The sequence below is a fragment of the Augochlora pura genome, chromosome 10 (genome assembly GCF_028453695.1).
Source record: "Augochlora pura isolate Apur16 chromosome 10, APUR_v2.2.1, whole genome shotgun sequence".
NCBI classification, from domain to species: Eukaryota; Metazoa; Arthropoda; class Insecta; order Hymenoptera; family Halictidae; genus Augochlora; species Augochlora pura.
The window spans coordinates 28,411,763-28,432,877 of NC_135781.1; the positions used below are offsets into that span (position 1 = coordinate 28,411,763).

Consider the following 21,115-nt stretch of genomic DNA (forward strand, 5'->3'; position numbering starts at 1 on the left):
ACAGGAGTAAAAAATTATGTCAGTCAATTAGACCCACATTTGTTCTAAATAATTTCTAGCCATCTATGCAGGGATCTTATTAAGTTTGAACTTTCAATGAATATTTATCTGCAAATTGCCTTTCTCAAATAATACATGAACTACATTATTGTATATTATTATAATTTTAAATATATTCGGTAAATGAATTATTTATATTATAATAATTAATTTAATACCACAGTCCATTACATGTATTCACATAAGTGTGTTTTAGAATATACTTGCTTCAAAATGAAAACGATTACAGCATATTTTAGGTTTCTTATACGTGTTAGTTACATTTATAAATATTTTATAACGTAAAGAATTCACTGTATAATAATCAACAATAATAATAGTACTTGGACAAGATAAAATAAAATCTGCAATATACCATGTGTAGCATTATGATCATTTTTCTTATTATCTTGATTTATTACCTCCAAATTGTATCTTCGGAACAGCTACATATCTTTATATATATATATATATATATATATATATATATATAACCTTGCACTTAAATATGTAAAAAATTAGAACACTTAAATTTATTTTGTTATAAGATCAAAAATGCAAAATACAAATAGAGTAATAATCTTGTTTTTCATATACAATCCTTTTATGTACAGAGAACAAGCTGATGACAGGTCCAAGCTTTTATAGTATTGACTTTAATCTTTCTATTGTCAACTTGCATCTTTTTGCTTGTAATTCATTTGTTGTGTCAATGAGTTTTCTTTTACAGGTCTCTATGGAATCAGGTTTTTGTGTTTCTTCTCTGGCACGACTCAGTCCAGCTGTTAAGTCAACCATTTTTTGCTCCCATTCTTCTAAATGTTTTCTTATTTCTGCCAATTGAGTATCTTGATCATGTATTTTTTTCGCCTGTTCTTGCAACTTTAAACTCTGCATTCGCATCTGAAAGCCCTGTCTCTTCATTCTAAGCTTCATTTTACTTATCTGACCTTTCACAGAGAGGACGGACAATTTATTCTTTTTAGTACGACTATAGATTTTTTTGAAAGTTTGATTCAGTTGATCTGAATTAAAGTTATGAGGCAGTGTTGTATTAGTTGGATTAGTAGTATGATGAGAAATCATTAAACTTCCACCTGGTAGTTCATAAGAGCCTACATTACTAACGACAGATGTACAAATGCTATGTTTTAAATCTGGCAAGATTTTCTCATCAAAATGTTCCATAGCCATACTACTGATATCTCTTAATTCCTGAAGTATTTCATGAGCTCTTGGTGGAGTTTTTGAATCACGAATTGAACGAAGAACACGAAAAATTTCATCGATTACCTGATACAAATTTGTTACTTATTAGAACATAGATTATATTATATTTGCTCTATAATGGTAGGACTTTTTACCTTGCCGGGGATAAAACAACACAGATTGAGGTCCACGTATTTGATAAACGTCATGGATAGCATGGATATTCGCGTTTCAATCGCTGTCAATATATCACAATGACGTGCGAGAGGATGACTTCTTCTTTCTGACTCTCTTCGTGGCAGTTGACTTTTTACAGCACGCAAGCATTGTGCGTGGTATTTTTCCATCAAATTGAAACCTCTGTTTAATAACTTCTTACATATACGGTCGAACTGCTTACAAATCTGTCAAATTGTAATTTAAAAAATCAAATTATGTTACTCTTAATGCGCGAACAAAATAACAAATTATACAAGAAATTAAGCAGTACAATCTTACAATTCTGTATCGAGAAATTTCATCGTACGTAAGGTTAGATAAAATCGTTTCCAAAACAATATCGGGAAGATTTATTAATTGCAACATGTTTACACTTTGGGGCTTCACAGCACGATATTCAATACTATCATTCGCCGAGAATATTGTTTAAACGTTTACGTTAATTTCGTATCTTTTGCAATCAGCAAGCGAAAACGGAAAGTACAGTTTTAACAGTAATACATACAATATTACTATTGCAATGTTTTGACCGACCGATGACCTATAAACAAATATAGCTGTTACATGTACATACTATATGTACATACTACGTATATGGATGTCATATACAGTGTGTAATCTGAACATATGGCTATGTTCAATATACAGTGATGCCTCACCATATTGAGCCATTTCTACCTCACCATATTGCGCCTTTTTATCCCCACCATTTTCATGCGCAACCAGCTTCACGCAGTTGATTTAGAAACAGAACAGGAGATGATCGAGAGAGACAGATCGAAAGCAGTGTGCTTTATATGTGAGTGTCCACGCGACGAAAAACGTAGACGTCTTACTCATCCGTGCTTGCGGCCTCACTCTTTTCGCGCATCCGTTTGCCTGATGCTTCATCTAAAACACTCGCCGCGATATAACTGGTTTTGCTTGTGGTTGTGCTCGTGTCGTGCTCTGTTGCTCACTCACCACTTCCTCTTTTTGTCTAGAACTGTGAGGGCAGCACTGCTTTGTTGTGAAACGTTAACCAATCAGAGAAATGCAATTTCTGTACCATACCTTAAATTTCTGAGCCCTTTGCCCCTGGCATACTTATGTGCAATATGGTGAGGCACCACTACACATACATATATGCATATGTATATACCATGGTGCATCATACCTAAAAGCATAGACGCAAAAAATTCCTGCGAAGATGTTTTTCGATACCCAATTTTCAGTGCTTATGCTCATGCGCTGTAAGTTTACAGTGAACGTTCTTTAGTTCTCGTATAAAGTTTACTGTCTAGAATTAGAATTTTGACAACCTATCCATAGGTCTCGATTGCCTATCTATATGATTATAGAATGTTTAATGGCCGGATGTAACACAAGATCGGCTCACGTCCGCCATATTGTTGTGTCACGTGACGAGGGAGTAGCGAGGTGAGTGCGCCGGGTCGAATTCGTGAGGAATAGTGAAAAATTTTGGACATCACCAGCCAACACAAAACTAATTACAACATGGATGTACGAAAAGTGACAGAATTGCTTCGTGCCACGATCGACCCAGCGCAACAGAAACAAGCCGAAGAGCAACTGAATCAGGTCAGTCAATTGAATCAAAAAACGTGCTCGAACGGTCGACACTTCGACAGAAACATGTGCCTTCCCACGATCACTTTTTTTCTTTGCTACCATTTTCCTTTTCATAATTTACAGTTTAATCGGAGAAATAATTTGTCAAAGCGATTCGTTACCACGAATACTAATGCTTGAATACAATCATTTTCATCGTCTCTTCCCCTTGAGAACGACCTTTAACCAAATTCATGATCCTTTTCATTCACTTATTTTAATTACAAGTTCTTTTATTTAATGATTTTTTGCAGCGTATTCTACATTAAAATAAATCTTTTAATATATTAAAATTTGTATATCATTTTGCTTTCAAATAATTTTTATTGAAGTAAAATCTAATTTTCCCTTAATGGTTGCATAGTTCCAGCTTGCATAATGTAAAAAAATGTTAATATTACAACCCTTTGAAAATCTATGCCTCATATAATTATTGTATGCTATTATTTTATTTTTGGTTTAATATTGGTTTGATCGATATGATAATTTAATATTTTATATTTAATAATAAGTATTATAGCTTTGATTACTACCATGTTAAGTGCAGATAGAAATTATGTTAGATTATAAGTTATATTTCCTTCTATATTTGCATAGAACAAATTTGGATTTCGTATAGTATATAATATAAAATCTGTTTTCAGATTCACAAAATTATTGGTTTTGCACCAACATTACTCCAAGTAGTAATGACTGCAGAGGACATGCCAGTACGGCAAGCTGGTAATTAATAAATATGTTTTATATAGAGTAAGGAATCAGATAAACATGATTACTAATGATTCTATATTGGTATAGGTGTTATATATTTGAAAAATTTAATTACAAAAAATTGGGCTGACAGAGAAAGTAACAATGGTCCTGTTGAGTTTAGCATTCACGAACAGGATAGAGCTATGATTCGTGATGCAATTGTTGATGCTCTTGTGCATGCTCCAGAACTTATCAGGTATATTTATTTCCATAAGTTATAATTGTAAAGTATACAGTGTACTTAAATATGATAACAATAATTTTCTTCTTCATCAATGCAGAGTGCAATTGGCTGTTTGTGTCAATAATATAGTAAAACACGATTTTCCTGGAAGATGGACACAAATAGTGGACAAAATTACAATATATTTACAGAATTCTGATGCTTCCTGCTGGCCAGGTGTCCTATTAGCATTGTATCAACTTGTTAAAAATTTCGAGTGTGTATCTTGCTAAACATATATATCATATATGAAGATAACTATAATGTTTAACATTGTATGATCTAATCTAGGTATAAGAAAGCCGAAGAAAGGGGGCCACTAAACGAAGCAATGAATCTCTTGTTTCCGATGATTTATCAGTTGATATTACGACTTTTGCCAGATTCCTCTGACCAATCAGTCTTACTGCAAAAACAAATATTAAAAATATTCTTTGCTCTTACACAGGTAGGTAACTTATAATTTTCTAAATTGTTACCTCTTTAATACTTTACCGGTTTTATGAGACTGGATTCTTTTGTCGTTAATTAATTTACTTTGCTCGTTACTGTTTTAGTTTCTATTTAGTTTCATTATCTGTATTCTAGTATACGCTTCCTCTGGACTTAATTTCGAAAGAAGTTTTTTCGCAATGGATGGACGTGGTGCGACAAGTGGCTGATAGGCCAGTTCCGCCCGAAACAAACAATCCAGACTTTGATGACGACGAACGAGCAGAATTGCCATGGTGGAAGTGTAAAAAGTGGGCACTTCACATTCTTCATAAAATGTTCGAGAGATATGGAAGTCCTAGGCATGTAACCAAAGAATACAAGGAATTTTCTGAGTGGTACCTGAGAACATTCAGTGGAGGTATACTCGAAGTTCTTTTGAAGATTTTGGACCAATATCGAAGGAATATATATGTATCACCGAGAGTGATTCAACAATCAATAAACTACATTAATTCAGGGTAAGCATTAGAGTCTAAAACATTCCAAGTTGATTGAGATTTTTACATCTAACGCGGAGGCTGCCTCAATATTCTTAACACACTTGAAAAGAATATTATATAAAAGATATATATGTATATCATGCGTACTATGAATAATTTAATAGCCTGTATAAGTAATTTTTTTAAAGTGATGCATCTCAATGAGCTACTGTTTTATATTTCCAGAGTGAGTCATGCATATTCGTGGAAGTTCTTGAAACCACACATGTTTGAGATTATTCGTGATGTACTCTTCCCAATCCTTTCATATTCTGCCGCAGACGAGGAACTTTGGATTAATAATCCACATGAATATATTAGAGTGAAATTTGGTAAGTGTTTGAGACTTCATGTTATCTGCGATTTTTTTGAAATACTAAGAATATCAAAAGAATACCATCAATTTTATATAAATAATCTTTTTCGTACTCTTTAATGAAAAATTTATTATTATTTTAGATATCTTCGAAGATTTTGTATCTCCAGTAACTGCAGCACAGATTCTCCTACGCTCTGCTTGCAAAATGCGTAAAGGCATGCTTCAGCAAACCATGCGATTCTGCATGGAAGTTTTAACTAGTCCGAATGCAGATCCCAGACAAAAGGATGGCGCGTTGCACATGGTATGTGCAACTTTAATAAAAATGATTTTATTAAACAGGTCTATATAAACTTCATGAAAATCTCTAAAAATATTGTCACAAATTAAAATTTTTTTTTAGGTCGGAAGTTTAGCGGATGTATTATTAAAAAAGAAGGTCTATAAAGAACAGATGGATAAAATGTTGTTGCAATACGTGTTTCCTGAATTCAATAGTTCTCACGGTCATATGAGAGCAAGAGTAAGCAACATTCATTAATGAAATAATAATTTTGATTTAAGAAAACTATTTCCATATCCGTTGTTTTAGGCATGTTGGGTCTTGCACTACTTCTCTGAAATAAAATTCAAGCAAGAGCAAATATTAGTGGAGGCTATCCGATTGACAACAAATGCTCTCCTGAGGGACCAAGATTTACCAGTTAAGGTGGAGGCTGCTATTGCTTTGCAAATGCTGCTCTCCGCTCAAGATAAAGCACAAAAATATATAGAACCCTTGATCAAACCAATCACTCTCGAATTATTAAATATCGTACGTGAGACGGAGAACGATGATTTAACGACTGTTATTCAGAAAATTGTTTCTACGTATTCAAATCAGCTTATGCCGATCGCTGTACAAATGTGCCAGCATTTAGTAAGTATACGATTTTTTAATTACTTTTGGTGAATATATAGTGGAGAAATTGATAGTAACTTAATTTGCTTTATAAGGCTGCAACATTTAGTCAAGTACTTGAAACTGATGAGGGCAGCGACGAGAAAGCCATAACTGCAATGGGATTATTAAATACAATAGAAACCTTATTAGGTGCAATGATTACAGAGCCACAAATTATGGCACAGTTACAGCCCACAGTGCTTCATGTTATTGCACATATTTTTGGAGAGAGCGTCATGGGTAAGCTGTAATTTGTTATGTTGCAAATAAGTATGATTAAATTATATTAATTAATGTTTTAACTTTTTCAATTTTGCAGACTTCTATGAGGAAGCACTTTCTTTGGTTTATGACTTGACAAGTCAGTCGATTTCTAGCGATATGTGGAAAGTTTTAGAATTGATGTACCAACTATTTCAGAAAGATGCGTTCGAATACTTTATTGACATGATGCCCGCTCTTCATAATTACATTACAGTGGATACCCCAGCATTTCTTTCCAACGAGAATCATGTTTTAGCTATGTTCAATATGTGCAAAGCCGTATGTTATAAATTAATATCGTTTCTTCAATCAAAGAAATCTAGAATATTACAAATAATCTATTTGGTAGGTATTGACTGGAGACGCTGGAGAAGATCCAGAATGTCATGCAGCCAAATTGTTGGAAGTTATAATTCTTCAATGTAAAGGACATATCGACCAGGTAAAATTTTTACAAGTTTCGAATGAACAAATTCTTTGCTTATCAAAGAGATGTATCGAAAATAATTCTTTTAGTGTATACCATCGCTTGTGCAATTGGTACTAGAGCGCTTGATGCGTGAAGTGAAGACGTCAGAATTAAGGACAATGTGTTTGCAAGTAGTAATCGCAGCCCTTTATTATAACCCAGCGCTATGTCTCGAAACAATGGACAGACTGCAAGGAAATTTTGGACAGTCAACAGAGCCAATTGCTTCTCACTTTATTAAACAATGGATACACGATACGGATTGTTTCTTGGGGTAAATATTTTACGATTTCTTCAATTAAAGTACCGTCTATTAAACATTTAACTATACATATAATCATCGTTCTAGATTACATGACAGAAAACTCTGCGTTCTTGGATTGTGCACATTAATTAACATGGGCCCTGCAAGACCAGCAGCAGTAAATGAATGCGCCCAACAAATTATACCGTCATTAATTTTACTTTTTGATGGTTTGAAGAGGGCTTATGCAGCTAAAGTGTCTGACATGGATGATGATGAGAACGACGATGATGACAGCGACCTCGATGAAGGTAAATTAATGTATAAAATGTAGGAGCGGGTACTCCTAAGTACAAAGAGGACTGTATAGTTATTTTATTACGTTTTGACAGAGGTATTATCATCTGACGAAGACGAAATCGATGACGATAGCCAAGAATATTTGGAGAAGCTACAGGATAAGATCACAAGGTCGTCGACGCAACATGGTTTTAATGTGTCAGCCTCGATTCAAGACGGTCATGGTGATCATGGATCAGACGATGATGGTGACGACTCCGAGTATGATGCCAATGAGGAAACCCCTCTCGAATGCTACGTCACACCCTTGGATTCAGAAGATACGAACCAAGACGAATACATTGTTTTTAAAGAAGTCATGCAAAGTAAACAAAACGAAGTTGATAAATGTATATTTTCAATTTGCACTTTTAATCCGTTTACTTATCCTTTTAGGTATTGAAAGATCAGACACAGTTTGGTACAGAGCATTGACTGATCACTTGACTTCGGAGCAGCAGAAAGCGTTACAGGAAATTATCCTCCTTGCGGATCAACGCAAAGCAGCTCTGGAAAGTAAAAGAATTGAACAGAGTGGTGGTAAGTTTTTGAATGATATCGTTTTTAATTTCAATCGCAACTGGAAGCGGCTGAGTACAAATGTAAAAATTTTTCTCTAGGATACGCTTTCCACTCGCAGACTGTACCTACATCGTTTAACTTCGGCGGAGCGCCTCTGACTCGATAAAGACTCCCGGTCGTTTATATTTTTAGCATAAGTAAGTAAATAAATTGTGAAGCATCCGAGTCGAGTATCCTTATCGACACAGTAACTCATTCCCATTTCGAGTTTGAAACCGAGTTGTACAATGGGTCATGTCAAAAATTGAGAGTGCTTTTTTGTTATTGTTTGTTTCTCCATGTATCTCTTGATTTTTCTTGACCATACCTCGGTACATACAACAATGGTAGCATCCTTTCGAGCGTTTGGAAATCCATTCCACGATGGAATCTGCGGAGAAGCACGTTTCTTCTCGTAGTACACACTAGTATAAATATAATAAAATCTGATAATACACAAAATTATATTATGTGATATATACATATATGTATATAACGTAACTGAAACGCATATAAATTCAATCATGTCATACGAAGGATCTTGAACCTTCTTTTGATCATTTGTGTATTTCGATTTCCAGATTCCAGGGAATATGTTCTGATCTCGATTTCCAAATCACCGTGCTTCTTCGCCGAGCTCACGCTAATCCATTGTCCAGCGCGATCGAATCTTTTTTTTTTGTACGAGAAGGGAAATAGTTATTTAGGATGAGAATGACAATTCTATTACGAAAGAATCATGCGAGAGTCACGCATGACTGAGAGATAGAAAGTAAAAGAAAGAAAAAAGTGAAGGAGAAAAAGTAGATCAAAAGGAGAAAGTCGTTCGATCGCTCTTGAAGCGCTCGAAAAAGTGCCTTCAAAACATGCTCGACGTAGATGGGACCTAAATTAAGGACAGCAAATTGGATCGAGGCTAGGACGCTTCTCTAGTTTGTAAGTTTCTCGTAAGCACTGTACTAAAGTATAATAAATTAATGCTAATTCAAAGGACATGCTTGATTCAGGACTTCGTAGCGTTGATTCCATTAATCGATATAAATTTCATAATGAATTGTAAATAAACGAACATTTTCAAAATGCTGGTAAAGTAATCGAACACCATAGATCAACAATGTGTCAGTTTGTATATTTTCTTTAAATCATATTTCATACTACAGGTTTATAATTTAGGTAGACGTAGTCGACTCTCTAAGAGTTCATTTGTATAAAATGTATCTCCAACTATTTTTTTAAACATCCGTTTGGAATATTTATGAAATTATTGCCAGAGCATGAAATATTCTGTAAAGTTCATATGTTTATCTTATTAAAAGTATACATGTAAAATGTCTAATGATTTTTTCGAAATAATATTGTCACATTTTAATTCGTCGACAAGAAGTGCAAGTAGAAAATTGCTGTGTTTGTAGATTGTAGAAACAAAAGCATTGTACCAACAATCGAGCGTGACTTTTACCCTTAATGTTTCCACGCTTCTCCATCTACCTATATGCATAATCAATCGAATGTTGTTTCAATGCTTCCAACTTACAGGATTACGACTTTAGGATCATGATAAATGTGGATAAGAATGCAAAAGTTTTTCCTTAACAGCCTTATATTCCACTTTCCATCGATACATAAATTAAATTACGTGGTTTTCCGATAAAGAGCATAGCAGGGTATATCCGCTCGTGGAAAATAATTTATATCCTGCGAAATGTGATTCTCAGAGCGGAGACACGTTTGTGAAAAGAGCTGCGACGATCGCTATTGCATATGCGTTTGCAAATCTTGTACACGTATTACATATCTATATACATACTTTTTTGTCGAAAAGATTAACTACGAATGTTACTAATAGTAATTTCTCCAGAGAAGTTGTAACAATTTTTAACACAATTCTTAGTAATGGTTGATATTGATAGCACAAACACCGCAATTTCAGTCGAATTGGAATTTCAAATAAAATTAGATGATTAAAAAAAATCGGAGTAATTGTGGCCAAAGATACATTTCTAGTAAAAGGGAGTCATAATTGTAATCACAGATTCATTACTTCAGAACAATTTTTGTTTTAACAATCACTATTTGATAAATTCTACTTCTATTTATCATTGAATGGACCAAGCGTAGAAACTTGCAAGCGTAAAGACAACTTCGATCCTCTGCAAAATACTGCTTTAAAGAAAGAACAAAAACAAAAATGTATCCCACAACTCCGAGAGAACGACGCATTAATGTCGTTACTTTATTTTTTTTTGTTTTGTATTCTACCGATGGTTTGGTGACCAACGGTGTGAAGCACTCGAGATCAAGAAAACGCAAAGAGGTCCGTCGATAAAAGAACGTGATGGACGAGAGGAACGTGTTCAGAGCAAGGAGAAATTTTACTCTTGGTCTCTTTCCTCAGTGTGTCCTCGAGGGAAACGAGCACTATTTCACTTCAGACATCGTTCAAAGTAAAATGAGCCGATATATCCACCTCTCATTGCTTTTGCTACATTCTGCTCGAACCCTCTCCTATTATTTTGCAGGACTTCAGCAGCATCTTTATTTAATGGGTCTTCCGGATTAGGTTCCTAAACAGGCATCAATATTTTTTGAAAATATGCATTTTATCAGTTTTATCAGATTTTTAGTATATTAATGCATTGAACTCTAGTGAAATTTTGCATATTGATATTCAAAAATTTGTATAATTTTTATAGACAATTATATTGTGGCATTATCTAGTCTTTAAGAACAGTATGTCTTTGCAAAGGTAACCAAATTATTTTGTTCCTCTCAGACTAAAAAATTCTAGAAACATGTTATACTAATTACCAAAAAGAGATATTGTAGTCCATAAACAATAGAATTAATAGTGAGAACTGGTTTCCAATCTTCTCTTAAGATATTCAAACACACATTACCATCCAGGTCAATATTCGGATGATAAACTTGTGTCTCGCATTTGACTTTAGGTGGTTCATGCGGATAGTTTGGTCCAACTTTAAAACCAAAAACAAATCTACCACCTCTATAGAATCCCTAAAAAAATAAAGAAATCATATTTACTTAATTAAAAGATAGTTTTACAAAATAACTTTACCTCATCTGGACAAATAATTAGTTTAAAACTAAGAAGATCATCAGGATCAGGAAACTCCGTACCACAAGTTTTTGGCAAGTTTAGTTCGTTTATGTCTATGGAAAGTAGAAATCATTTAATAATTTAGTCTTATTTATCAGTGCATAAGATTTTGGAATAATTTTAAGAAGCAGTTATTTATGTACTACAACTCACAATAGCTTAACAAGCAATCTAAAAGAAACTAACATGCGCATATTATAACATTGTTTGTATTGGTATAAGTTGAAGCTGAGAAACAAAATATATGCTCTTAAGAGCATAACTTTATAAATAACAGCGATCGAACAAGAGTCACTTGAAACCATTGTTGGTAATTTTTCATAGATATAGAAGACATTAAAAAATTGCGAAGAGAACTTTCACAATGACAAGTTTAATTGTTTGCGTGTCGAAGAAAGTAGATAACCGACAGAATAAGAGAAAAAAGACAGGAAAAGAGACGATAAAAGGTCATCAATGAAACCTTTGGAAATTCTTAGTTGTGCTGCCGATGCCTTTTTTTGGGTGCCAGGTTTCGGCGACTCGCCATCCTTTTTCGCCTGTTTTAACGAGAATAATTTAATCATGATAAAGTGGTGTTGCCCGGTGTGGAAGGCATAAAAAAGTCTCTTCTTCCTCTGTTGGCCACGCGCGTGGACAGTGATACACGCAACAAAACTCTCTTTTTGACAATGGAAACAACTACCGTGAATTTACGACTGATCTCACGTAGGACGTACAACAGATCGTTGTTGTTGCTGTCACGGTACTAAAGCTACTTTTTGGCATCGTCTGGTTAAATCTTTATACTGTAGTAAACGCTCCTTACCATCTACTCATTTAAGATACGCTCGAGAGTAGGAGAAGTTATTTTACATTTGCTTTCATTGGCTAGCAATTTATTAGCGATAGTGATGTCATGTAATGAAGGGCCAAGGAAAAATTGTATCAAACGAGTGAAAGGGCACACAATGCTCATAAGGAATAGCAATATCCAATTATTTTTTATAGTTTACATAAGAGAACAAATAACAAGTGAATAAATACAATATTTTCTGGCACGAAACGCTTTTTCTTTACTTTATATTGAATTTGTACTCAAATTTACCGCCACAATATTTCCTTTGCTCATCGGCCCTCTCTTTTTCGAATATCTGCGCACTGTTAAGTGCGCAACCAAATGATGGTGTGCGATCATATTCAACATCATGTTATACATATGTATGCACGTAGACGGTAAGGAGCGTTTGCTCATTTGCGTACAAAATGGCATATGTAATGCAGCATAGTAATTTTCAATACACGTGTAAATTCTATTAAATGAATTAGATTTCTTCAAGATATTAATTTTACATTAAATAATGTCTTGATTTAATTTATGTATTCATTAATTCTAATGAATCCATTGTTTTAAGATAAGTAATTTTGAACATTTTTAATCATAGATAACAGTCTCTAATTTTTAAATATTTCAAGTAAAATTTTTTTAAATAGTTTGATTTAGTTATCAGAAGTACAAAGCGGACGTATATGTACTTATTTAAAATAAGGACTATAATTTAAAAAAAAATGCAAAATAAAGAATTCAATCGATTCGGATCTTCCACGATGGGCGATAATTATACAGAAAAGATATCATTCGTTGCATAACTTCAAATCGTTGGTAGATTGATTAAAATTTACATTATCATCATTTAAATTATCTTGCGTTAATACGAGCATAAAGCGTACGTCATCCATCTATTGCATACGATTGGAGAATAGTTACAATAACGATTTGAGGTTTCACCAATCGGAATTTTTCGCATGTGTCTGGTGAACTTTAAGTCGAGAAGCGAGAACGTCTTGTCTGATATCGGCCGTTATACGAACGATTGTTTGATGTTGCAAAAGGAAATATATAAACACTATAGATAGTTCAATGTTCGTTTCAAGCTAGCGCGAGGTTTAAGACGTCAATGGCTTGCATTCGTTGTGCATGTTGCTTGGAACGATTGGTGAAGTAACGAAGCAGTTCTTGTGATTCGCATATTTGCTCAAATTTGACAGTGAACGTGGACACAATGGCTGGAACCCGAGAAGAGATTTTGGCTGATTTTCAGGTGATCCATTCAAGCCTCAATTTTTCGTTAACTTATAAATACAAATAAAGTTTGAGGTTATGATATATGAAGTAATGACATTGACAATAGTTGAAATCGACGAATATCAACGTTGAGAAGCTTTTTCTGTTTTGTCTGACGATCTGTCAGAGTTTTCTGTCATATTTTTGAATATTTGAAAAAAAATTCCAATAACAGTCACTTCTCTTTTTGTATCGCGTATTTTTCATTGTTTCTTTCCCGTGTTCGAAAATCTTTGTTTCTTTGTCTCTCTGTACACAGTTGCGTCTCTGCATCATTTGAATCTTTATTTAAAAAGTTGCAATGTATTATCTATGTAAGTCGAAATACGAAACAGTTTTATCTCTTACATTTTCCTTTAAATTTGATTTCATTTTGTTAGCATGTAATGCATTTAAAGCTATAACAATTATTCGCATTATTTTAGGCTTGTACTGGTATCGATGATGTTGGGCATGCCATTAAATATTTAGAAGAATCAAGTTGGGATTTATTGGTAAATATGTACATAAATGTTTCCATAAATTGTTTAATGTAACAGAATGTTTTACAACTTATGTAGGTAGCAATAAATCAAGCCATGCCTAGTGATACGCAACAACTACCCTCTGAAATGAGTCCTGATATAGAAATGATAGAGGAAATTGAAAGGATGCCACATTCATCTTCCTCATCAGCATCTCAAACTGTTAATGATACAGAAAATAGCACGAAAGTGGATGTTATAGAAAATTCAAAGCCAGGAACAAGTAAATACAAAAATTTTACAAGAGCAAGAACACTCACATTCTGTATTAATTACCTTAGTAACGTTCACATAATAAATATACCTGAGTCTTCATCTGTGAGTAAGTATTTGATTATTTTCTTTACTATTTTGTACTAACACTAGTTAGTATTAGCTTTTAACCAAACTGTATTATGTTTAGGGGATCTGAAGCAGCTTATATGGGAACGGACAAAGATACCAAAATGTGAACAACATCTCCGTGGATGGAAAAAAGTACCAGAGTCACTTTCTACACCATTACATACATTAGATTTGCCAAAAGAAAATACCTTGTATATGTCTACTTTGCTGGATTTTATGACTGATGAGTAAGTAAACATGTGAGAAAATAATATTTCATTATTAATGGAAATTTTAGTACATATATTATACTTTAAGTGATAAGTCAAAATGTGCCGAGCGTATGACGCAAACATACACCTTAAATATCAAAGATGAAACACATAACGAAATGTACCATTTGAAGTTTGGTGGATCGAGCACTGTTTTGGACGTAAAATCTGGTATAGATGCATTAATAAATGTTCCTATTCGAAATCAGCAATGGAAAGGTTGGCCCAGTACAGTGAAAAATGATAGCATAATGCTAGCACAAACTGGAATCTCTTATCCAGAACATGATCTATCCGTTACCGAGTTACCTTCAAAAGAGGAAACAAAGGTATTTTCCAACATGGATAAATAATATATAAATTGTATACTATGTAAATATTATTTTGTTCACTTTTAGGAAGTTATAGACCTGGTTGAAAGCGATAGTTCTTTGGATGAAGCATACGATGTAGAGGATTCATTTAATGTTGATGATGATATTTTCATAGATATTAAAACTATTAAAATTCAACGGCTTAGTGAGTAAAATTTCTATTAAGTTAACCGTGAATAAATTCATAAAATTAAATCATATGTTTTATAGTGCCTGATAGTGTTACGGACGAGACTGTGGGAACATTGCATTTTGCTGAGAAATTTGAAAAGCGATATGGAGCAGCGCATCCAGAATTTTTTACAGGCAAATTTAAAGATGCTGTTAAAGAGTCATGCTTAAAACCAGCGAAAGAGGTTTGTATTTAATCGAATTACATATCTTAAATAACATTCCATGAAACATATAAATTAAATTTATTTCAGAGAAAATTGTTAGCTGTCTATTTACATCACGATAACAGTATATTAGCGAATGTATTTTGCACTGAATTGTTAGGCTTCGAAACGGTACTGCAAGTATTGGCCGCAAATTTCATTGTATGGGGTTGGGATATTACTTCTGAATCTAATAAGCAGAGGTACAAATTGTTTTAAAAATAACCATTTATGTTTAAACATATAATACTTTTCTCTGTAATTAATTACTTTTGAATTTCAGGTTTCTTTTATCAGTGAAAGAGACACTGGGATCAGTAGCAGCATTGGCTATGAAGAATATAGACGTTGACACATTACCCGTTCTTGTAATCATTATGAGAATCCGATCGAATACAGAAATATTTACAACAGTTCATGGTAATGTGGGCGTGAGTGAATTGTTGACCAACTTAATTCACGCCATAGATGTATTTCAGGTGACTAAAAATGATTTTAGACTAGTAATTACATAAATCCAGGTTATATTGCAATTTAAAATATTTGTTTGGATTTTTTAATTAATAGGAATACAAACGCGCTGATATTGAAGTCGAAGAAGAAAGACAAGAAAGAGAAAGAGTCAAGCAAGAACAAGATAGAGCGTATCAAGAAAGTTTAGCTGCAGATAGGTATATAATAATACATTAACTGCAATATCAAAAGAATAGTATATTTTTTAAACGTTATTTATACTACTGTATAGAGCAAAGGAGAAAGCGAAAGAGCAGAAAAAAATGGAAGAAGAGCTAGAGAAGAGACGGAAAGAGGAAGCAGAAAATGAGAAGTTGGTCGAAGAAGCGAGAAAAGAAGCCCATAGACGAGCCTTAGAAGACAATCTCCCTCCTGAACCACAACAAGCAGTAGGAGATGGTGTACTGAAAGTTAAAGTGTGGCTACCAGGTGGGAAATATTTGGAGCGCAGATTTCAGTCGGACACACCGCTACAAACGCTTCTTAATTTTCTCATCGTGGAGGGTTATCCTACGGAAGAGTATAAGGTCCTATGTAGTTGGCCTCGAAGGGATGTAAGTAGATGATGTAAGCATTTGAGTTCTCATTACATAGATGTTTCTTTGCGTCGTTTCTTTTTCTGCCGCGTTCATTACAGCCAAAGTACTTGCATTCATGTTTTTACAAGAACTTCAAGCATGCGTTCGAGATCGACACATAATCAAACTTCATATTTTTTTCTAGTTGACGTCTATGGATTCGCAACTTACTCTCATGGACCTAAAATTCTGTCCTCAAGAAACGGTAATTCTAGAAGAACGATAAGTATAAGTAATTTGTTGTAATTAAATTAAAATGTAGAAATTAAGCATTGCAATATTCTGAAAGTGTTATTTATTCAAAACTTTACAAGTTTCGAATAGTTGTCAGTTAATATGAGTTCTGTTTATTATACAATTACAACCATTAATTTTCGTTATATTTTTTCGTACTATTTATTCGTACGACCAATGTGGTTTTATATATACATAAACAAAAAGAGAAAAGCCCTTTCCATGCATGTGCATTGTATATTTTAAATCTTTAGAAATAAATTACATTCTGAAAAACCTCAAACAAAAGCTGTCTTTTGTTTGTCGTTATTATGTTATTAAGTATCTTAAAGTATGTCGGAAAAGAACTTAATTTGTAAAAGATATATAAATAGAACTCGTAATAAAAAAAATCTATATTTCAAATAATAGCACATCGTTCTAAGAATTTTTATTATAAATACAAAGATGAGGCGAAGACAATATCACGTTTTATAAGTTTAATTGCTTCGCTGAATTTATTCTCTAAGTCCGTATTTCCAATGTTTTTTGCCGCTTGACACAATTGCCTAAGAACTTCCTCTAAACGTCGCATACATCGTATAATTGAACCTAGATAAATGAACAGAATTGCAGCTAAGTTAGTTGGAAAAGAAGTAAATATAATGATGCAATCGCAAACGAACCATACGATAGACCCAACGTCTTACGGAAGTTTGTGTCACGAGTTTCAAGTACTAATTAAAGTATTCATGAAAATATTTATGATTTCGCAGTTTAGCTACTAAACCACTAATTAGCAAAAAGTAGCCACGACACAAAAATACATTGGATACTGTCTATCTTATATTTCGTTTATAAGGCAATGAAACAAAAAAAAATAAAAATCTGCAATATACCTTCAAATATATCTGTCATTTTACAAATTTGTAAAAACGTAGCCCCTTTACTCCAAGAATATACTACATCCATGAGATAGGGTTTAAACCTTTCCACATATGCGTCCTCGTCTAATTCTAAATTAGCTTCTGTAGATACTTTCGCTATTCTTCGAGCTAAATCTTGCATTTGTCGAAGCGGACCACTTAATTCCTCTGTAGATCTCGGCATTTCATTCGACTTTTCGTCACAAACGAAACAACTAATTAATGCTATCATCTGTGGTACGCTTAATGAATTAAATAATCCATTAAAGATCATTTCCGTCATTAACAATTCGTCAGCTCCGTTCAGTTCGCAGGCCACACGGCCCTTTAATTGTATAACATCGGACGCCGTACAGTAATCCATTCTTCTCAGTACTCTTTTTCTACATTTTAATTCGTCCATTTGAAGAATCGATTTGGCTTTCTTCAGTTCTGATTTTGCTTGCTTTAACTGATTACCCAAGTCTTCTTTATTTAAAAATTGTTCGTATAATTTATTTACATTGGGATCCTATATTTAAATAAAGTAAAATAAAATATATTCAGTATATAATGTTGAAGCATTAAAAATTAGAATGGTAGATACTTTACTTTGTGCAAAGGATGCGCGTATAGTCTTTCTTCAAGTAGTTGAACTTTTTTAACGATATCTTTGAATGCTTCATCTTCTATACGCATGTCTGTAGTGGGATTCAGAAGCGGCAATCCATCGGGGAATCTTTTTTTCACTTCTTGTATTGTTTTCAATACACTTCTTCTATTGTCCGACGGTCTTAAATCTTTCGGATAATACAACCTAAGAGAACTTATTTGAGAAATTAATGTATGCAATACAGGTATCACTTCCACTTCACCTTCTTGCCCTTCGCGGTAAGGTATTGGACACCCTTCGCGAGATTCTTTCGAAATATGCAGTAAGATATCAATAACTATGGCGGTGTTCTCCTTTCCTGTTGGATTTTTTGGGTTTTTTCTCTTGAAATTCACTATAATACCCCAATCGAACATTTCAGTTTCATTCTTTACCTAGAATAACGAACATTTTAGAAGATACGGTTCGTATGTGTAATAGAGATAAAGTGTACATAAACACATACTTTGACTAGCCTTCCAGGTTGCAAGAAGGGTATTAAGTACTCCGGTTTCGTCAAATAGGACCGGAACTCATTAGTAAGCCGATCAAGTTGTTCACGTATGTCATGGTAAGATGATATTTGACTGTACTTATCAATATCCACTGCGTTATATGCCGCTTGTAATTCTTTTACCTCTGTAATCATTTGTAAAAATAATCAAATTATACCAAATTGTAGTATGTAATTGAATAAATAAACGATTTACATACTATTGTACAAGTCTGGAATAGACGCTTGATTTTGAAACTGATAGAAGCTCCTTTCAAGCATATATTCTGGATTAATTTCTTCGACTCGTAAAAGATTCAGAACCATATTGTATGTTAAATGAAACGCTGAGTTAATGGGATCCGCTTTTCCTTGCACAATCGCTTTACCGATAACAGGGCTAACTTGCTCATCGATCATCAGTATTACTATACCCTTCTCATCCAGTCCTCTTCTACCAGCTCGGCCAGACATTTGTATATACTCTCCAGAAGTTATCCAACGGAAATCTTTACCGTCAAATTTTCGTGAAGCGGTGAACAATACTGTTCGCGCTGGCATGTTCAAACCCATTGCAAACGTCTCTGTCGCGAAAAGCGCTTTTATCAGACCTTCACCGAATAGAATCTCCACTGTTTCTTTTAATATAGGTAATAATCCACCATGATGAATTCCTATTCCACGTCTTAATAATGGCAAAACATTTTCCACCTGTGGTAAACGTCTATCTTCCTCGTTGAGCACATCCATAGCATTGTTGAACACTTCGTTCACCAGTATTTTTTCTTCCACTGTATTTAAATCCAATTTAGCCATTTGCATTGCGTAGACTTCGCAATCCTTCTTTGAAAAGCTAAATATAATTACAGGCGCGAAATTTCTTTCCATAATCATCTTAACCATTTTAAAAATATTAGTCTGGCCGGCATTCGTAGCGCGTATACCCCCTTTGCGGCCTTTGGTGTCTCCTTTAGCTGCATCACCATGCTGCAAGCACGCCATTGCTCTATTGAAATTTTCTTCTTTAAATTGCCCAGCCTCGTCTACAACCTATAGAAATGTATTTATTAAAAAATGTGTTACAATTAATAATTTATGTTAGTACTGTTTCACAAACCAAATGAATTCCATCACCCCCAACAGGGAATATATAATGTTGTAATGGAGTTGGTCTATAGTCTGTGTAAACAACATGGCATGGCTGTTTATGTAAATGCGCAACCCACTCAACGAATTGTCGTGCATTTGGTATAGTAGCGGAAAGAAAAACGTAATGCACATTATCTGGTAATAATATTAATGTTTCTTCCCATACAACACCTCTTTCTTTGTCGCGCATATAATGAATTTCATCAAAGATTACCCATCCAACTTCACGCATTACCTACAACATTTAAATCAATTATATTATTAATATTAATAGATAAACTTAACGAGTTACATGTATAATTATAACTTAAAATTTATCATTATTGATAAAACCTCTGATCCTCTGTACAGCATATTTCTTAAAATTTCTGTTGTCATAATTAAAACACTGGCTGTTGGAGTAATGGTAACATCCCCAGTTATCAAACCAACATCCTTGAACTCTTCATAAAACTCCCTATATTTCTGGTTACTCAATGCTTTTATGGGAGTAGTATAGATTACTCTTTGCTTGTCTTTTAACGAGCATGCTATAGCATATCTATAAAATCAACAATCTATAATATGTTTCCTTGGCACTGACGTGTTCATGGTATAATACTTACTCCGCAACAACAGTTTTACCAGCTGATGTGTGGGCAGAAACTAAAACAGACTGATTGTTTTCTATACACAGGATTGCTTCCTTCTGAAAGGGGTCTAGTACAAATTTATATTCTTTAGCTGGTTTCCCTTGTTTGCTTTCCAATGGAACATATTCATAATCTGGTGGAACAGCAACTTCGTGTGTACAAGACTCAATTGTTTCTATGGTATGTATTTTAATGCGTGGAGCTATTTCTTCTATGCTATATACAACAAAATAACCAATTTACAAAATGTCCACTTTATGCAGTCATTTATCGTAACTTACTTTATGTCATCCAATACAGAATCCGATTTTAATTTTTTTAAAGTTTCAACATGATCATTTGCAGTAAATTCGAATTCTCGTTTCCCACTGCTTTCCCCTGTCTTTCTGTGAATCAATTTGAGAAATTAAAAAATACATTATGAAGTAGTTATAAGGTTACGTCGCATAGAGGTTAGGAAAACAACTTACTTTTCATTTAACAACGTATTTGTGTTACTCTGTTGTATTGGCGGTGTAATTACTTCCTCCACTTCCTCCGTTTCTTCGAAAACATCGAACAGATCAGCCGTAAAATTTGCCATTATAAAATTTATTTGTTTAATAACTTTAGACTGCCCACACATGCAAATATTGTTTCACTATTTAGTACACTTCCCTACCACGCCACGCATTGCCTGTATATCGACAATCGAATTGCCAAGTCGATATACATCGATAC

General features: G+C 33.8%; 5 protein-coding genes across 11 annotated transcripts; 2 read left to right on the forward strand and 3 right to left on the reverse strand.

Moving 5' to 3' along the window:
* Positions 1 to 486: 486 nt before the first annotated feature.
* Positions 487 to 2,454, reverse strand: Pall (F-box protein pallbearer). Of its 4 annotated transcripts, none has more exons than XM_078193773.1 (4): positions 2,151 to 2,454; positions 1,747 to 2,008; positions 1,404 to 1,652; positions 487 to 1,332 (listed from the first exon to the last, which is right to left on the reverse strand). In XM_078193773.1, the coding sequence occupies exons 2-4, from the start codon at positions 1,831 to 1,833 to the stop codon at positions 682 to 684; spliced, it is 987 nt and encodes a 328-aa protein (XP_078049899.1). In that variant the 5' UTR covers positions 1,834 to 2,008; positions 2,151 to 2,454; the 3' UTR covers positions 487 to 681. The 4 variants fall into 4 exon arrangements, with proteins under 4 accessions (XP_078049899.1, XP_078049898.1, XP_078049896.1 ...); XM_078193772.1 differs by having other exon boundaries at positions 2,146 to 2,454; XM_078193770.1 differs by having other exon boundaries at positions 2,127 to 2,454.
* On the forward strand, positions 2,224 to 10,729 carry Msk (importin-7 msk). Of its 3 annotated transcripts, XM_078193767.1 has the most exons (20): positions 2,224 to 2,266; positions 2,808 to 3,048; positions 3,723 to 3,801; positions 3,877 to 4,027; positions 4,113 to 4,271; positions 4,346 to 4,502; positions 4,643 to 5,007; positions 5,215 to 5,360; positions 5,488 to 5,651; positions 5,751 to 5,870; positions 5,940 to 6,266; positions 6,344 to 6,530; positions 6,610 to 6,833; positions 6,904 to 6,996; positions 7,071 to 7,297; positions 7,373 to 7,578; positions 7,660 to 7,932; positions 8,003 to 8,146; positions 8,227 to 8,325; positions 8,749 to 10,729. In XM_078193767.1, the coding sequence occupies exons 2-19, from the start codon at positions 2,965 to 2,967 to the stop codon at positions 8,292 to 8,294; spliced, it is 3,174 nt and encodes a 1,057-aa protein (XP_078049893.1). In that variant the 5' UTR covers positions 2,224 to 2,266; positions 2,808 to 2,964; the 3' UTR covers positions 8,295 to 8,325; positions 8,749 to 10,729. The 3 variants fall into 3 exon arrangements, with proteins under 3 accessions (XP_078049893.1, XP_078049891.1, XP_078049892.1); XM_078193765.1 differs by lacking the exon at positions 8,749 to 10,729 and having other exon boundaries at positions 8,227 to 8,350; XM_078193766.1 differs by lacking the exons at positions 2,224 to 2,266; positions 8,749 to 10,729 and adding an exon at positions 2,573 to 2,699 and having other exon boundaries at positions 8,227 to 8,350.
* Ubce2m (NEDD8-conjugating enzyme UbcE2M) lies at positions 10,591 to 12,038 on the reverse strand. Its single transcript, XM_078193774.1, has 4 exons — positions 11,749 to 12,038; positions 11,244 to 11,338; positions 10,976 to 11,182; positions 10,591 to 10,731 (listed from the first exon to the last, which is right to left on the reverse strand). Exons 1-4 carry the CDS (start codon positions 11,849 to 11,851, stop codon positions 10,591 to 10,593), a joined length of 546 nt encoding a protein of 181 aa, XP_078049900.1. The 5' UTR covers positions 11,852 to 12,038.
* Positions 12,039 to 13,084: 1,046 nt separating this feature from the next.
* On the forward strand, positions 13,085 to 16,638 carry Casp (Fas associated factor casp). 2 transcript variants are annotated; one of them, XM_078192234.1, is made up of 12 exons: positions 13,085 to 13,366; positions 13,815 to 13,883; positions 13,950 to 14,235; positions 14,317 to 14,485; positions 14,556 to 14,838; positions 14,908 to 15,028; positions 15,094 to 15,239; positions 15,309 to 15,463; positions 15,544 to 15,739; positions 15,828 to 15,931; positions 16,006 to 16,327; positions 16,497 to 16,638. In XM_078192234.1, the coding sequence occupies exons 1-12, from the start codon at positions 13,328 to 13,330 to the stop codon at positions 16,575 to 16,577; spliced, it is 1,971 nt and encodes a 656-aa protein (XP_078048360.1). In that variant the 5' UTR covers positions 13,085 to 13,327; the 3' UTR covers positions 16,578 to 16,638. The 2 variants fall into 2 exon arrangements, with proteins under 2 accessions (XP_078048360.1, XP_078048361.1); XM_078192235.1 differs by having other exon boundaries at positions 16,006 to 16,340; positions 16,497 to 16,636.
* On the reverse strand, positions 16,630 to 21,053 carry Mtr4 (exosome RNA helicase Mtr4). The gene is made up of 10 exons (XM_078192233.1): positions 20,866 to 21,053; positions 20,677 to 20,781; positions 20,369 to 20,611; positions 20,097 to 20,304; positions 19,732 to 19,998; positions 18,836 to 19,664; positions 18,588 to 18,760; positions 18,082 to 18,516; positions 17,464 to 18,001; positions 16,630 to 17,176 (listed from the first exon to the last, which is right to left on the reverse strand). Exons 1-10 carry the CDS (start codon positions 21,018 to 21,020, stop codon positions 17,019 to 17,021), a joined length of 3,111 nt encoding a protein of 1,036 aa, XP_078048359.1. The 5' UTR covers positions 21,021 to 21,053; the 3' UTR covers positions 16,630 to 17,018.
* Positions 21,054 to 21,115: the final 62 nt, after the last annotated feature.

Excerpts from the sequence above, each read along its gene's own strand:
- Pall (XM_078193773.1), bottom strand. The coding sequence starts at position 1,833 with ATGTTGCAATTAATAAATCTTCCCGATATTGTTTTGGAAACGATTTTA. Across the intron at positions 1,653-1,746 it reads AAATTTCTCGATACAGAATT|ATTTGTAAGCAGTTCGACCG; the intron begins GTAAGATTGTAC and ends ACAATTTGACAG. Across the intron at positions 1,333-1,403 it reads GTTGTTTTATCCCCGGCAAG|GTAATCGATGAAATTTTTCG; the intron begins GTAAAAAGTCCT and ends AATTTGTATCAG.
- Msk (XM_078193767.1), top strand. The coding sequence starts at position 2,965 with ATGGATGTACGAAAAGTGACAGAATTGCTTCGTGCCACGATCGACCCA. Across the intron at positions 6,834-6,903 it reads TGTTCAATATGTGCAAAGCC|GTATTGACTGGAGACGCTGG; the intron begins GTATGTTATAAA and ends TCTATTTGGTAG. Across the intron at positions 8,147-8,226 it reads AAGAATTGAACAGAGTGGTG|GATACGCTTTCCACTCGCAG; the intron begins GTAAGTTTTTGA and ends ATTTTTCTCTAG.
- Ubce2m (XM_078193774.1), bottom strand. The coding sequence starts at position 11,851 with ATGATTAAATTATTCTCGTTAAAACAGGCGAAAAAGGATGGCGAGTCG. Across the intron at positions 11,339-11,748 it reads ACAACTAAGAATTTCCAAAG|ACATAAACGAACTAAACTTG; the intron begins GTTTCATTGATG and ends TACTTTCCATAG. Across the intron at positions 10,732-10,975 it reads GACTACAATATCTCTTTTTG|GAACCTAATCCGGAAGACCC; the intron begins GTAATTAGTATA and ends ATGCCTGTTTAG.
- Casp (XM_078192234.1), top strand. The coding sequence starts at position 13,328 with ATGGCTGGAACCCGAGAAGAGATTTTGGCTGATTTTCAG. Across the intron at positions 13,884-13,949 it reads AATCAAGTTGGGATTTATTG|GTAGCAATAAATCAAGCCAT; the intron begins GTAAATATGTAC and ends CAACTTATGTAG. Across the intron at positions 15,029-15,093 it reads TATTAAAATTCAACGGCTTA|TGCCTGATAGTGTTACGGAC; the intron begins GTGAGTAAAATT and ends TATGTTTTATAG.
- Mtr4 (XM_078192233.1), bottom strand. The coding sequence starts at position 21,020 with ATGTGTGGGCAGTCTAAAGTTATTAAACAAATAAATTTTATAATGGCA. Across the intron at positions 20,612-20,676 it reads TCTGTATTGGATGACATAAA|CATAGAAGAAATAGCTCCAC; the intron begins GTAAGTTACGAT and ends TGTTGTATATAG. Across the intron at positions 18,761-18,835 it reads TATTCCAGACTTGTACAATA|AGGTAAAAGAATTACAAGCG; the intron begins GTATGTAAATCG and ends AAATGATTACAG.